The following is a 15483-nucleotide window of genomic DNA, read 5'->3' as shown; positions in this document are numbered from 1 at the left end:
AGTTGGTGATGTCTGATGTGAGAGCTGCCTGCTAACTGCAGCAGAAAACACTGGAAACTTTTAGGAAGGGTAAAAAGCTGTAATGTAATATTCTAGGGGAAAAATATGAGTAATAATTTTTCACCTGTAGCTGCCTGACAGTTACACGTGCCCAGTAATGTTAGATACTGGTTTAAATGCATTTTCCAAGCAAACAAGAGCTTTCTCATAAAACCTCTGCCTATAAAGTATCTATATATTTTCACATTAACAGCCATTTTTATATAAAGTTTTTAAAAATCCACAAGTTTCAATTGAAATTTACTCCACAAATGTTGGAATAGGGTTGGGGCATTCTAGTCAGAAAAGTTTTTATTGGTACATATTTAATTCTTTTTTTTTTTTTTTTTTCCTTGCTGGTTTTTGTTTTGTGGTCTTCATTCTTACTGTCTAGGAAACTGGCTTGGTTGTAATGACTGATATAGTCAGCTTAAACCACAGACAAAATGGAGGCATGTACACAGATGAGGCTGTCCCAGCTTTTCAGCCGCATACTGGGACGTTGGTGGCTACAATGCATTCTAAAATAGCACCAAGGTAACATTTTTGTTATAATGCATATTGTCTATGATACTCTTAGCTATTTTTTTTTCTGTAGTCTCAGCTGTTTCCCACCTCCACGCCTCCAGGAAATTGCTTGGTTTAGACAAAGTGGTGGTGGTGAAACTCTCTTCTGTTGTCTTGATAGACCTAACAAAAATTATAACTGACGCTACTTTGTCAAATTTGAATTAATTCTGGAGAAATGCAAAGTAATATTCTTCAAAGGGATCATTTGAAACTCTCGGCATATCTCAGTTTTCTGTGAATTACTTGCTGTTTCTCAGTATTTGCAAGCTAGCCCTTGTTTTGCAGAGTTGCTCATTGCTCATTATTTTGACCATTCAGCTGGTGGTCAAAATAAATAAAAAGAAGGACTGTGGGAAGAAAAGATCGTGAAGTACTATGACTAATGCTGAAAACCGAGGCTGTGCCTTCCCTTTGTATTCTAAACCACCTGGTGACCTCTCTTAGCAGAGTAAGTTTTAGAGGTTAGTTATGAAAAAGATAATGGAGCATCACAGGTGTAGAAAAATGGAATAAATTATGAAAATATTAGAGGTCAAGACAATTCCAAGAGAAGAAACAGAGGGGAATATAAAGTAGTCATTGTAATAACTGCTATTAGTAAGGCCATATAATGATATCATGGGAAGCCACATGCTCTGTATGCTCCCTTTGATTTTGTTCGGTAAAAGAATTTAGGTCACAAACCCTTTATTTTTTTAGTATTATTTACACTAGTTTTTAAGATTGTCTTATTTATACTTTTTTTTTTTTGATTCTTATTTATGTCTCCAGTCTGCTGTGTGTGCGCACAATGGGATGATTTGGAAAGACTGTAATTTGTGCTCTGAATGATACACCCATTCACTTTTTTATGATTCTGTACTAGCTAGAGTTTTGGTTGGTCATGTGAGCCGCATTCAGGTGATAACACTGATTTATTAGTTACTGTTAAAACTGCCTTATTAAAAGAATTCATTGCCAAGGACTTATTTCTTGTTCTAACAGAGCAGAGAAGAGAAAAAGAACCTTCTTTCCTGAAACATGGATTTGGCACTGCCTCAATGTCAGGTATTGACAGGGAATTCCCTTAATTATATCCAGAGGGTTGTATCCGCTTCAACTGCAGAAAACAAAGCTCTTTAAAACCTACATTGGCATTCTCTGACATTTTGTTGTTGTTGCTTTTCTTCATTACCACTTTAATCAATAATCTTTCTTTGTAACATTTCCTCTGGTCTTGAAGTGTATTCACTTCCTTCAAGTTGAATCTGTCAGTTCTGACTACGTTGCAACCCATGTGTAATGCGCCATGACGTCGCAAGCAGAGGAGTATCTTCAGGGAAGAAAAGGAACAATGGTTTGGTTCAACACATTTCTAGGTTTTACTCACTTAGGGAAAGGGTGTGTCAACCAGTTATTGAAGAGCAAGTGAGGATATAGGTTTGAAGGGATTAGCTACAGTGAGGAACTACCTTTTTGCATAAGCTTGCCTCACAGTAAATGCAAGTTAGACTGCTCTTGCAATAAAAAGGGACTGTAAGATATAAAGTAATGATACGCTAATAGCTCTATGCCAAAATCTTCATATGAACCAGTATTCTATGTACCACTTAGGAGAGCAAAGGGCAATGGGGAATCTCGCTGGAGTTCACAGTCAAGAGGCAAGACCAGCCCCTCAGAAGTGCCAGTTTCCCTTTACACTGGGGGATGAGTTGGGTCTGGATTTGTGTTTGGACCCTAGGGTAATCCAGAAATGTTAACTTCAGCGAGTGCTAATGTTTTTCTTCCTTTCCACCCCTATTCTAACATCAATTGCTGTGTATGCTTTAGTGAGAAAATGATCCCAGAGTAATATGTGTGAGGCGATGGGGGCAGAGTAGCTGCTTCTGTAAATGCTGGCATAGCCTAACCATGCACTGGTGAGTATTCTGTATTGATCGCCTTTTTAATTGCACAGAGCCTCCTTTCTCTTTCATCCGATGCAAGAGCATCTTCCCCAAACCTTAATTTAGTGCCCCATACGTCATGATTTCCACCTGGTACAACTGGAGCTAAAAAAAAATGAATACACAGATAACTAATGTCTCCCAGAAACAGCACATCTAGGATAATTTGAAGCAATTATTAAAAGGCTTCTCCAGGTTTGCAAGTAAACTCCATTCTCGATACATGACTATAAATTAAACTTGACAGGAACTTGCAGCAAGTGTATTCAAATCTGTTCAATTGAGCATAAAATATGCTTTGTAGAAATACACAAAGAATTCCAGAAGTGCCCATTTGGGCCTCAGCAAGCTGGGGCAGTTAATTATAAGTGGGAGAACGTGGAATAAAAAGTTGCAGATTGCATTTTCTCCACTTCATTTCATTAGAAACAACTGAGTTGAGCATTCCTTGATTTCCACTCTCTTGAACAAGAAGAATTTTTTTTTTCTTCTACCATTTATAATTATAAAATGCAATCCTCAAAAAAGAAACAAAAGCCTAATGTCAACTTCCCAAACCAATTCTAAAAATTCCTAGAGCCTGGCTGGAGGGTCTAATGGCTGGAAATGTGTGTGTACTTTGGCCCCCTGCCCAGAAGAGTAAGTGCCCTCATGTGTGAAAATAATGTTAATGCTGGTTATGGGCTGAAATCCCAGTGGAAAGAACATCAGCTGCAACAAATTGTCCGGTTAAACAGACTGGAATACTGCCAGTTCTGGAGCTAGGACACCCTTCTGCTTACTCTTCAGGGCTGAAGTTTATTGCAGGTACGAGCTACCTAACTCCAGTTGGGGTGAAGACCTAAATATTAAGAAACTAGCATGCTTAGAAGAAGTTAAAATAACTTGGTGCTGTCAAACCAAGTGCATTTCCCAGGCTCTCCACTCTGTAGTTTGAGCTGGGGAACCACATTCATTGGCCAGAGTGCTTGGAGACTGACCGAACCTAACATGTCTATTCAAAGGCATAATGATCTCCAGTTTTTCATCAAACTGTTTTAATCCTTTTCCTACTGTAACATAAGCACACAGACAGTACATGATATGCTGCTTAGTTCCTGACTTGGTTACCATAGCTTAGGCTCACTGAAAATCACAAACAGTTGGTTTAGGCAGTGGAAGTAGGGATACTTCATTGGTGCCTAAAATGTGAATAACCTTCAGCTGAAAAGCAGTGAAAGCGCAGTTCTTCAGTTTGTCCTGGATATGAATCAGGCGGTATCACAGTGTTGAAAGACAGTGTGTTATGCTGTAGACTCACAAAGCTGATTCTGGAGATCTTGCTTTCTCATTTTTCATGCCAGCTAAGATGCACGTTGCTCTCGAAAGATTACAGAGCTAGCAGCATGTGTATCAAGCTCTGGGAATAAATAAGAACTTGAGAGAAAACAACCTTAGGGTGTACTCATAACTGCACCAATCATCCTGCCAGTTGAGCCATGAAATAGCTTTTGTTCTTGCTTTAGAGGAAATGTTTTCTGTTCCAGACAAGGCCAAAGCTTCTTTGCAGGAGGGAAATAGCAAAGTCTGCAGAACAAAATTGAATTTCTATTATTATAAAGCATGGAAGAGGATACCAAGTTTATGATGTCCTGTTGTGGTATGCACAGTAAAGCTAAACACTCAGAGTAGAAATTTGATTTTTTTTTTTTTTTTTTTTTAATGATTAGCTTCAATCCTCATTGGAAGAAAATGATGGGTTTGGAAATTTTCTGAGTCGGGCATTCCAAAATCCAACCAAGCAAAATGTTTCTGAATCAAAATACGTTCCCCTGGACAAGCAGTTGCTGAACTCTGTGTCTGGAAAATTTCTCATTTGCCCTTATGTTCAAGCAGAGTCTGCAATGTGGCAATGTATACAAGGACAATGGGTTCCAACAAAAATTACTTTTATTTCACTAGCTGTTAAATAAATTATCGCTGAACTGTTTTTATCCAGAACTTCAGCCTAGGATTCTTGCTTTTATTTTTTTTTTGATTTAGTGCAGACATTTGCCTCTAAGAAAAGTGAGTCTATAATGAGGCTGCAAATGCCTGTAAAGCTTTTAATCCAGTAAGAATTTGTATGTTAGACTGTGTTTTGCAGAAGCAGCTGCTTGCTGTTCTGCTCCTTATAAATGTGCAGAGGTCTCAAAAAACCTGATAGAAAACATTGAACCTTTTATAAGCAGTTGTTCAAAGCAGCCACTGATGCCATGTGGTAAGTTTGGATCTGGAGGGAGTTCCCCAAAATGTTTGGCTCTGTGTGCTTTAGCTTCATTCAAAAGCATTCCATTAATTTGATCAACCCCTGTTATTTGCTCTTCTCTTTGGTAGTAATGTATCGGGAGAAGCACAGCTGCACGTGGAAGTGCCAGACTCCATCACTACGTGGATAACTGAAGCTGTGGGTCTGTCTGAGCAGAAGGGGTTAGGCATTGCCAGTCAAACCGAACTGAAGACTTTTAAACCTTTCTTCATTGATTTCACCTTGCCGTACCATGTCATCCGGGGAGAACAGACCAAAATCCCATTGACTGTCTACAATTACTTAGCTGTCTGTGTAGAGGTAACAGCCCTCTTTATTCCCATTGCTAAGTTACGAAATTCTGTGTTATCATCAGAATTTCCTAAGTGATCTACAAGTTATGTAGATAAGGTTGAGGGATAACGTAGTGGTAAGCTCAGCATAAATGCTCTGAACAAGATAAAACCACTGCTTTTCAATATGAATAAATGTCATTGCTTTAGTTACTTTTAGCTTGAAACAACTGTAGTAGTCTGAAGTGTCTTACAACACTTCAGAAATACAGATAGTGAAAAATATAGGGAAGACAATTAGGAAGCTCATGCAGGACCATTCCTTCATAATCAGAAAGCTGCTGAAAGTAGTTTATTTTGAAAGAACTTTTCGTACAAGAAATCTCTCCCCAGATGTTTTCTTCTCAAACTCACGATCTGTCCAGCTCCAGTAGTATCATTCTGAACTACTTGTAAAATTTCTGAGCTGAAAATAATGCTGTCAGCCAAATTTGTTACTAGAAGGTTTGAAGAATGAATAATTTAGGCATGCTATGATTTTATTAAGCATTTTGTGGTTTTGAGGTTTTTCATATGTATCTGTTGGTTTAACAGATGAAATTTGCAATAAATGGCATTCAAAAATTTTCACAGGTCCATGTGAAGATTTCTGTTCCAAAAGGCATAAAGTTTGTTGGGCATCCTGGGAAACACCATCTGACAAGAAAGAAGTGCGTTGCCCCTGGGGAAGCTAAACCCACCTCTATCGTTTTGTCCTTCAATGAGCTTGGACTGAGCAACATCACTGGTAGTATAGTAATAAAAATAGCTTGCTGCTTGAAGGAGTCTTACAAGTGTTTCTTTTTATTCCTCTTTCAGAAGAAAATGCTTATTTCCCTTCTACCCCAAAGTGGGATCATTCGTTCCACTTGCTGCCAACTTAGCTCTTCAACCTCAGTTGTTTCTTAGAAACAGATTCTATAGCTGTAACACACTGAAGACTCTGTGTGAACAAACGTCAAGAGATTCCCTAGTCATCAGTTTTCCTGTTGTGTGATATGTGGTCATCTAAGGTTTGGACCTGTTAGATCTCCCTGAAGAGATCAGTGGAAATTTTTAAATAAGAAAATAACAACAAATTCTGTACATCTTTCAAGCAAATAATCACAGTAAAAATTGTGCAACACTGGAAACTAGGAAAGAGTTTCTCTGTTGCCCCATGACTGTTCACATATTGTCCGGTTTTAGATGTGACCTTTCAAACGTAGAATAAAGATCATATAAGAGAGCTGTAATTACAAAACACTTGATATGTTGTTAATCAACTGTATCTAATTAGTTTAGATCTTCATTTGAATTCCTGAAGATCTTCCTATCTCAAACTCTCTGCTGCTTTTCCCTTCTGTTTCTTAGCAAAAGCTTTTGCTTATGGTAGAACTAATTGCTGTCAGGATGGGATGCAGACCTTAAAGAATGGCAAGCACTCGGAGGACAATTATATGGACAAAAGGACCCCAGTGGGAATGGATTATGTTCGCAGTAGCGTTATTATTGAGGTAAGAAAATATTAATTTGTAATAATTCAGAAAATAAATTAATAAATGCTTGGGCAAATCATGAAAGTTTTTAGGTAGTTAATCAAACATAAATAGGTTTATAAGAATCTTCAAGTTGATTTATTATATGTTTACATGATGGGAAATGATCTACTTTTGTGGTACATGTACAGAAAGGGGCCATGTGGTTCTGAGTTCATGCTGGTGAATCTTCAGTACTGTTCAGAAGAAAAAGGAATAGAAATTCTATCGGATAAGCTTGCTCTGTTTGTCTAAGAAATACACTGTGATGTGAGATTTGCTGGTAGTGGTTAGTGTATCTCTAGCTAATTAGCTAAGTAATAACTCTTCTGTAAAGGATATAAAGCACTGTACAGAAGCAGAATATTATTTATGTGTTTTGTAATTCAAGCTGAATAGCTGTTACTGCTAATTGAAGCACTGTATTTTTATGTATGGATTTCTGTCTTTATATAGCCAGAGGGACTGTCCAGAGAATACACCTATAGTGTGTTCTTCTGCCCAAATGGTAAGTTCATTATTCCAATGAGATACTAAGTTTGTTTGATTTAGTTATAAATAGAAACATGTGGCTTCATCTCATGAAAAAAAATTAAAAAAAAAAAAACCAAAACAACTTTGTTTCCATTTCCCTGTGATTGATGAGTTATGGTGCGTAGGAGGAATTTTTGAATAAAGAGTCTTTCTTACCTGGCTGGCTAATTATGAATTTGCTCTAACTGCCCAAGTGATTTCTGGAAATGGCAATTAAATTCCTTTACTTTATGAAACAGTTTAAGTATTCAGCACTGTGGACAGTAACTGTGACTGCACTATATTTTCAGCTGATGTTTTAAAATTCAGTTCTGGAATCAGTATGTCCTTTCTGCCTGAGATTTGGATAGCTCAAAGTTGTCTCTAGTAGCTAAACAGAGATGCTTTTGACCACTAGATTAGAGTTGAAAAATCACTTCATAACAAATCCAGCTGAGCAGTTTGAATTGCAGGATCTTCTCTATTGGAAGGAGGGTATAAATAGAAGGTGGGAAGAAACATCCACATATTCATTTATAGTTTGTTTAAGAGAAGCTGGAAAAATTAACATGTACTTAGGAAAGGTCTGTTTGTTTAAATTTTACTAGTTAGCTATGGGTTATTTTTGAAGTATGCGAGCTAAGCTCTAATTCTTACAATGTTCTATTATTTTTCTGACTAGAGAAAATACACATTTCTACACCTAACAAATATGAGTACCAATACATGCAGAAACCTGCCCAGATGACACACTTTGACATTGCTGTGAAAGCACACAATGATGCTCACGTGGCCTTGTCCTCTGGTCCACATGACATGGCAGAGATGACTGAGATTGTTATTGGTGGACATCAAAATACTAGAACTTGGATTTCCATAAGCAAAATGGGTGAGCCAGTGGTCAGCAGGGACACAGCTGGTATCCTCTCCTGGGATGAATTCCGCAGCTTCTGGATCAGCTGGAAAAATGGAATTATCCAGGTAGTGACTTTATCTGAAAGTCTCTTGCTTTCTTAAATAGAGTTTGAGCATATATATGGCAGATTTTCATTCTGCTTGTGCTAGAAGGTGAAAGCTTTGCTCCTGTTGCTTTTTCTGTATTAAGTCTTGATCAGGCTGTTTTAATCAGCACATGTCTGCTTGCCACCTTATGTTCTCAGGACCTCAGTCTTCAATGTTTTTAGTGCTAAGTGTGTTAAATGTTAAAGCCTTGGAGGTCAAGCCTGTGGAATTCTCATTAAACTTCCTTGGATTGTTTTGTGGGTGGGAAAGAGAAAGGTACTGGTCCATCTACAGTGTTCTCCGATACACACATAAGTTACTGGGTCCAAGGACACGTGGCAGACTGACTTCATATGTGTGGGTTCTTGGAACTGCACAGTTTTTTGTTCCTTTCAGGTTGGCCATGGTACTCGGGTGCTAAATGAGTCTATTATTGTGGAATGGACAGTCCCCAAACCGCTTGAGGTGAAGTACATTGGCTTTTCCACAGGCTGGGGGTCAATGGGAGAGTTTAAAATTTGGAGAAAAGAAGAGACTGATGAAAATCACAATGAAGCATTTACTCTTGGAGTTCCCCACAACATAATTCCAGGATCAGAAAGAGCTACGGCTTCAATAATAGGTATCAATTATGAGGAGGTATCACTAGGTACCAGTTATCAAATATGAAGAGATACTCCAGCTGTTACTTGCTTCTGACCAGTGTTTGAGTAATACAGACCAGATAAGATAGTCATAGGCAGTCACAAAGGTATATACTGCTTAATTCTGGGAGAAATAATTTTTGTCACTTGTTTGAACCCCGTTTGAGTTGACAATGACTTAAAGATGATATCATCTGAGGGCTTTGCAGAGGTACTGTCTGTTAGAATCCATAGTATTAATATCATAATAGTCATGATCACAAATTGTGCTGTGTTCTAAACTTGTAGTCTAAATTGGGGAGTCATGGATAATTGAACTAACACTGAAATGTGAAATTTATTTGTTCCAGCAAGAGTTTGAAGGGCTAAGACTTAACATTTGAAGGATTTCCAACTTATGATACAGTTTATTCAAACTGACAGTGCATAGCTGGTAGAAATTAGTGTAGTCAGGTGGGTTTTAATCAGAGGACATCAAAAGGAAGTGAAGTGTAATTCCTTGATACTGAACATATCAACTCTTTTTTTTAAAACAGGAGATGTGATGGGTCCTACACTGAACAACTTGGACAATCTTTTGCGATTACCATTTGGATGTGGGGAGCAGAACATGATCCATTTTGCTCCTAATGTTTTTGTCCTGAAATATCTGCAGAAAACCAAACAACTCAGTCATGAGGTGGAGAGTGAAGCTACTGATTACCTTGTTCAAGGTAACTCATTACACTTACAATTTATAGAAGGAGAAAAGGCTTGTGAGTTAGAAGAGAGTTTCACTAATATCACATTGTACTTTCTAATCAAGAGTATCCCAAGTAATGAAGATTCGTCATTTCCTCTAGGATAATCTCACAGATTAACAGTTTTTGATTGCAAGATGTTTTCCCTTGATATGTAGCCTGTGTTTCAGTAAGTCCTAGTTTATAGGCTTCTTGATGTATATTTTTTCATCTTTTTTTTTTTCCCAGTAGGCAGCTTATTTCTATGTTTAAACATTTCAGAAAGTCAAGGAAAATTAAATTTATTAAAAATCTAGGATTTTTTGCCTTATTCATAAATTGTCTTTCCAGTCCTTTAGTCACTATGTGTCTCTTTTCTGAACTTTCTCTTTTTTAATGGTATTTTCTTAGTATACCCCAAATCAAAAGTTAATATCCAAAGTATTTAACCTAGAGCCACATAACAAAGGCTTCTATCTGTCCTTTCAGTGTCCTGTCCTATCTCACTAAACAGCTCAAAGCAATCTATCTTTTTATGCACTGTTTTTCTCTGCATCTGTTTGGGAAAAGCCATGTGCAAAATAGTTTATAACTAAATACAATTCTCAGGACAAGTAAGAATTCAGAGATCATTAAAAACAAGAATGACCCAAAGGGACAAAGCTGTCTTGTGTATGAGTCAGACAATAGTCATGTCATGAAATCAGAGGTGACAGGATTAGGTGGTTCTCCTCTGAAAATATAAATATAAAATGTAATATGTAATATGTTTCTTGTATTCAGCAGCAAAAGCCCAGTGCTGCTTCCTTTGCCTGGCTACAGTCATTTCACTTGTAATTTTTCATGCTTGCTGACAGCAGTAAGAGAAAGGGAATTTTTTAATAGTCCAGGTCAGTGTTTCCTTTGCAAGATCATTTGCTTTAGATTCTTTTTATGAATCTGCAAACCTTCCAGGTCTTTGGCTCCAAACTCTGCCTGCTAATTAACCCTTACAGAAGAAATCCTCAAGAGTTTTAAACTTTTCTGTGTTTCCTGGAGCCCTGCCAAGTGTAAGGTTTAGATGGGAAAGTCTCTTTGCTCACTTTTGTGCCTTACCAAGCCAGAAAACTTCTTCATCACTTAGTCATCCATCACAGAAAGTGCTGATGCCCAACAATTCCCAAATATTCCCTAATCTTTAGAAGTGGCCTAAGCTAAACTAGTCAGTAGTTTTTCTACTTCCCCGCAATGCAGTTCTACAAAAGCAAGTGAACAGGTGAAAGCTAGAAGGGTGAACCTCTCCAGTGAGTCCAGGCACCTAGAGGAGCATTTAGAAAACGGAAGTTTTCAGAAGAGCAAGCAAGACTTAAAGTCTGTGCCACTGTCAACCTAGTAAGCAAAGAAGAATAAATGTAAGAGCAATGAAGCACAAGTCAACTCAAAATGAACATTTGAATGAAAGAACAGAGAAAATTCTAATATTTGTATAAAAATACAAGTACTTAATTTTTCCATCTACCACACTGGAAATGAACATTTGGGAACAATCTAAGGAGGAAGAGCTCAGTAGTAAATTCTTATCTGAGGCCTCTGTAGAATAAAAGCAATCTAATTTAACGTAACACCTATTGTTTGGAGAAAGAAAAAAAAAAAAAAAACCCACTGTTACTTATGCTTTCTGCCACATACTTTTATATAACCCACAACCCCCAGACAAAGATGTTTTTACTACAAGAGCATCATTAATCTCTAGAGCTTTGTTCCTGCCATTCTATCTGCATTCCCTACAAGCATTGGGAGGCTATAGAGCAACAGAAAAAAGTGTAGGAGTCCTGGGCAGCCCTTCCTCAGGGTTTGCGGAGCTGCCTGTATCTGGAGAGGTCAACAAAGAAACTTCGTGTCCGGAAATGAAAAAGTAATCCATTCCCATAAAAATGTCCTGCAGTGGGGAATAAAATGTCTGTTCATGTATCAGAGAATTAAGCAGGCACCAAATGTCTTTTGACACTGTCTTCTTGCGGGTTTGACATCTCTCTCTATCACAAATACCCATTCCGAAAGGTTTGATCCCAATGGGTGTTTAAGAGCTCTATTAAAGTGTGTATTCTGTATTCCTCAACACAGAACCTTAGAGTGCTTTACAAGGATGGGCAGTTCACAGTTATAAGACAAACAGGTTTGAGAAGCAAATTCTTTTCCTAAGAGGAAGATCGTTTTGACTATCTTTATTTTTAATCTCAAAAGACTTTCCGATAGAGAGTCCTTATCTTCAGTATTCAACGTGTTAATAATTGTTGTCTAAAACAAGCCTTATAAGAGAGCCCTAGGAGCTAGGAAGTGTTCGTGTATGTTAAGATCATGGCTGTTATTGTCATGTTACATTAAGTTGTCCCAAGCAACAGCTTTGGAGAAAAGTCTGAATCCAGTTGTATGATCAAAGGAAAAAAAAAAATTATCTGCATGATGCTTTCAGTAAAATGGAAGGAGAATGCCTGCATGCTTAAGTAAAAATCTTTCTTTTAATACTGTATCTTTTCAGAGGGGTGTCAAATTTTTAACATTTGTACTGGCCAAAACGCAGGAGTTGTAGTCTTACAGATGTCAGCCTGAATGGATTTCTGAATAAGCTGCAGCGTACGTACACAGAGCTGGCTCTATCACTCACAGCAAAATAAGAGGTTGCCTCGGGCAGCAGAATCCCTTACACTAGTGCCAGATGGTCCGAGTCTTCATTCACTTTACATACTTGTTTTATTCTGTGTGAGGATTTTGGACTCCCCCAGTTCTTTTGTGACTTCCAGGCTACCAGCGCCAGCTGACCTACAAGAGACAAGATGGTTCATACAGTGCTTTTGGCGAGAGGGATTCCTCGGGGAGTATGTGGTGAGTTGCTATTTAAAACAGAGTTAGAAAATTCAGTGTTTGCTAAATGGGAGAAATACACAATTGGCAAGGAAAGAAGAGTAATTTTTCCAGCTTCCATCATGGTATCACACACAGTGGAGAATAGAAATAATACTCAGTGACTATAGACTTGCTGTTTCAATGCTGCTGAGTGTTCGTACTACACTAGTAGGCGTGTTAAAGGTGTTTCAAGACTCAGGGGCAGTTAAGATAGTCACATCTGCTAATATGTCCAGGCTTTAGGCTCAGAAGCTATAGTTAAGGATCGTATTTGGTCTGTTGGCATTGGAATAGCAATGTATGGGGCATTAAAGCACCTAATTCCACCGGGGAATGGAGCTTCACCTGAAACATGTACAGAGAAACTTGCTGTCTCTAGAAGCGGCAGAGGCTTCTACCAGGGTAGAAAAAAAACAGACACCAAAGCCAACGCAAAAAAAACCAAAGAATTTTTTTCTTCCAAATGCTTTATTTTATATCCACTCATGGGGATGTAAATGGAATTATATGGATTTATGCCCTGAGAATTGAAGTGCAGGACCTTTCAGAGTCAAACAATATGAGAACCAGAAATTATGAAACTGAGAAATCAGCTCATCTCACTAATGTCTCCCTTAGGAAACCATGGCCTTTAAGGTTGTACGTTACATCACATTAGCGTGTTAGTTGACTATAATGTCTCTGATGTAGTAGATTCTTGTCTTCATTCATTTGCTTATGTTGTCATTTGGCTTCTCCCATCTGCTCTGTATTTTGCTTTAAACTGATTTTTCTTCATGAACTCATCTGAGGGAAAGTACCACTTCTATAATGTGCTGCCTCACTGTTTCTAAGATAGTAAACTTTTATCTCAGATCTGGCATCTCCCAGTCCCTAGATGTAAAATACGGTGACACAGAATTACTTAACACTTGAAAAATCCCCTGCCAGGCAGCATGCTTTCTACCCTCCCATTCCTCAGAGGCTTGTAAAATGAATGATTCAATCTCCCAAAGCTGGCCAGAGTTCGCACTTGTTGCATGTCAGAGGTTTAGAATTCCAAAAACACTTCTGTTGCTTTCTTAAGTCTTAATTCTGTATAAAGTCTCAAACTTTAGCAGTAGGTCTGGATTTCTTTTTTTTTTTTTAGTTAAGACAGTAACAAAATTGGAAAACTTACTCCTCTTTTCTTTACAAATAATTCCCTATTTATAAAGATACTGATTCTTAATTTAAAATCTTTAATAATTTTGCTAGCAGATGAGCACCTATAAAAGGGAATTGAATTTCAGAGCGTGTCATAACTAAGACAAATGTATCTTGCAGTTATACTTTTCAGTTTAATCTGTTGACCCTTAATCCTGCTCTTATCAGTGTCCAGGTGCTTTTATGTACCACTATTTTTTTAACAATATCTAGTGTTTCCCCAAGAAGATTTTTAAAATTTGTGCTTTCTAAGAATGTTGTTTTCCCTTTACTGATACATTATTCTGAATTTGTTTTCTCAGTAAAGATGATAAATTCGTATTTACAGGCTAACAGCTTTTGTCCTCAAGTCCTTTGCACAGTCTCGTGGGTTTATTTTCATTGACCCGAAAGAACTAACAGCTGCCAAAGACTGGATCATCCAGCATCAGAAAGAAGATGGTTCTTTTCCTGCTATGGGCAGGATACTAAATAAGGACATTCAGGTAAAAACTGTGCAGACTCAAAATCATGCAGTAGGTGCATTTTTAATGTTGTTATCCAAGCATGAAGTGATGCAGTTTCCTTATGCCTAATACAAATATTGCACTTGAAAGGCTAGATTAGTACAGGAAGAACCAGGAGAATTTCAGTAAAAAGAAGTTTATCAGAACATATCTGTGTGCTGTCATGTGAGAATGGAAAGCAAGATGTCAGGTCTTGCAAAACCCTTCAGAATCGTGTCTTGGAGTATGAAGTTATGTGCATTGAGTGTGTTCTCAGGCTATTGCGAGGGAAGGAAGCTACAGTGTTGGGTTCCTAAATTTAGTACACCTTCTGTGCAAAGGAAAAGAAGTTTTGTGATGCCACAGCTTCTCTTATAATGTATTCTTTGTCTTGCTTCAAGAGTCTCTCTATCCACTGTCCTTTTCTCTAGTTTTCATCTGGTGGTTTGTGTTTGTTGCCCTCCAGGGTGGAATCCATGGTAAGATCTCCCTGACAGCTTACGTGGTTGCATCTCTTCTGGAAACAGGTGTAACTTCTGAGGTAACAAGACCTTAGTTAAAATAGCACTCATGTTCTACATATTCTAAAATTCTATTTTTTGGTTTTTTAAACTTGATTTTATGGCTGTTCACTTTCAAAGGTTCTGTGCTCACTAGGATGACAGCATCCCGGTAACAGGGGGTGTTTGAAAGCCTTGAGATTATTCTAAAGGAAGGAATCTATTCTGAACTTATTCAAGGTGATCTCTCATCCTTCAACCATCAGTTCAAGGTTTATTCTACCAGAGCAAAGCTCTTCCCTGGAACCCTATCCCCAAACCTCTCCCAGAAATGACTGCAAAAAATGTTTTCTGCCTTGTAACTTCAAGGTGTGATTGCAGCCTATGCAGATACTGGTAGCTTGCCTATAAATACTCAAAGAAACTTTAACTAGCTAGCTTAGTGCTAACAGCAGTTTAACTAGGGCTGCGTAGGCTTCAGGGATCCAGAAAACTTTTGCGGTCAGCCTTTGCTACAGTGGCCAAAATGCTACTGCTATTAGATTACAGTATCTTTGGAGAGCTGCACTCCTGTAATGTGCTGGATTGAGGACTCTGGAGAAAAATGTTTCTCTTCCTTGTAATAGACAGAACAGTAACGTTACAGGAAAGAATAGCTACATAAGAACATGCAATTACGCTGCATAATTTTTGAAGTACAGAAAAAAAAATCAGTTCCAGTACAACTGGTATTTTAGAGATTCCTTCTTAAAACTCGTGGTAAAAACAGTGCTCCTCTCCTCTGTTTTATTTTTGCCTGCATGCGATTTCACTAGAACGGAGATGCTCACATAACATACTTAAACATTCCTAGTAACTATGACTGGGAAGATGTCCACTTGCAGATGCGCTGAGCAAGTCATG

The 15483-nt window shown here is 38.0% G+C and overlaps 1 protein-coding gene across 3 annotated transcripts in view; it reads left to right on the top strand.

Annotated features, from left to right (window-relative positions):
• The window catches only part of CPAMD8 (C3 and PZP like alpha-2-macroglobulin domain containing 8), a 66714-nt gene that overhangs the window by 25987 nt on the left and 25244 nt on the right, over positions 1-15483 (top strand). For all 3 annotated transcript variants that reach the window (XR_004841701.1, XM_009636706.2, XM_035892244.1), the window contains exons 18-29: positions 434-576; positions 1594-1656; positions 4890-5121; positions 5727-5880; positions 6486-6628; positions 7106-7157; positions 7845-8143; positions 8561-8786; positions 9345-9521; positions 12308-12389; positions 13924-14080; positions 14547-14621. Coding sequence is in view for 2 of the 3 variants with exons in the window: in XM_009636706.2 (XP_009635001.2) it covers positions 434-576; positions 1594-1656; positions 4890-5121; positions 5727-5880; positions 6486-6628; positions 7106-7157; positions 7845-8143; positions 8561-8786; positions 9345-9521; positions 12308-12389; positions 13924-14080; positions 14547-14621 (1803 nt within the window). In the remaining variant the exon portion in view is untranslated. The remainder of the gene's footprint in view (positions 1-433; positions 577-1593; positions 1657-4889; positions 5122-5726; positions 5881-6485; positions 6629-7105; positions 7158-7844; positions 8144-8560; positions 8787-9344; positions 9522-12307; positions 12390-13923; positions 14081-14546; positions 14622-15483) is intronic.

This window comes from Egretta garzetta, unplaced genomic scaffold, assembly GCF_000687185.1.
Source record: "Egretta garzetta isolate BGI_Z169 unplaced genomic scaffold, ASM68718v1 scaffold4, whole genome shotgun sequence".
Taxonomy (NCBI): Eukaryota; Metazoa; Chordata; class Aves; order Pelecaniformes; family Ardeidae; genus Egretta; species Egretta garzetta.
The sequence above is the reverse complement of the archived record's forward strand: the minus strand, read 5'-3'. Positions and strand labels throughout refer to the sequence as shown.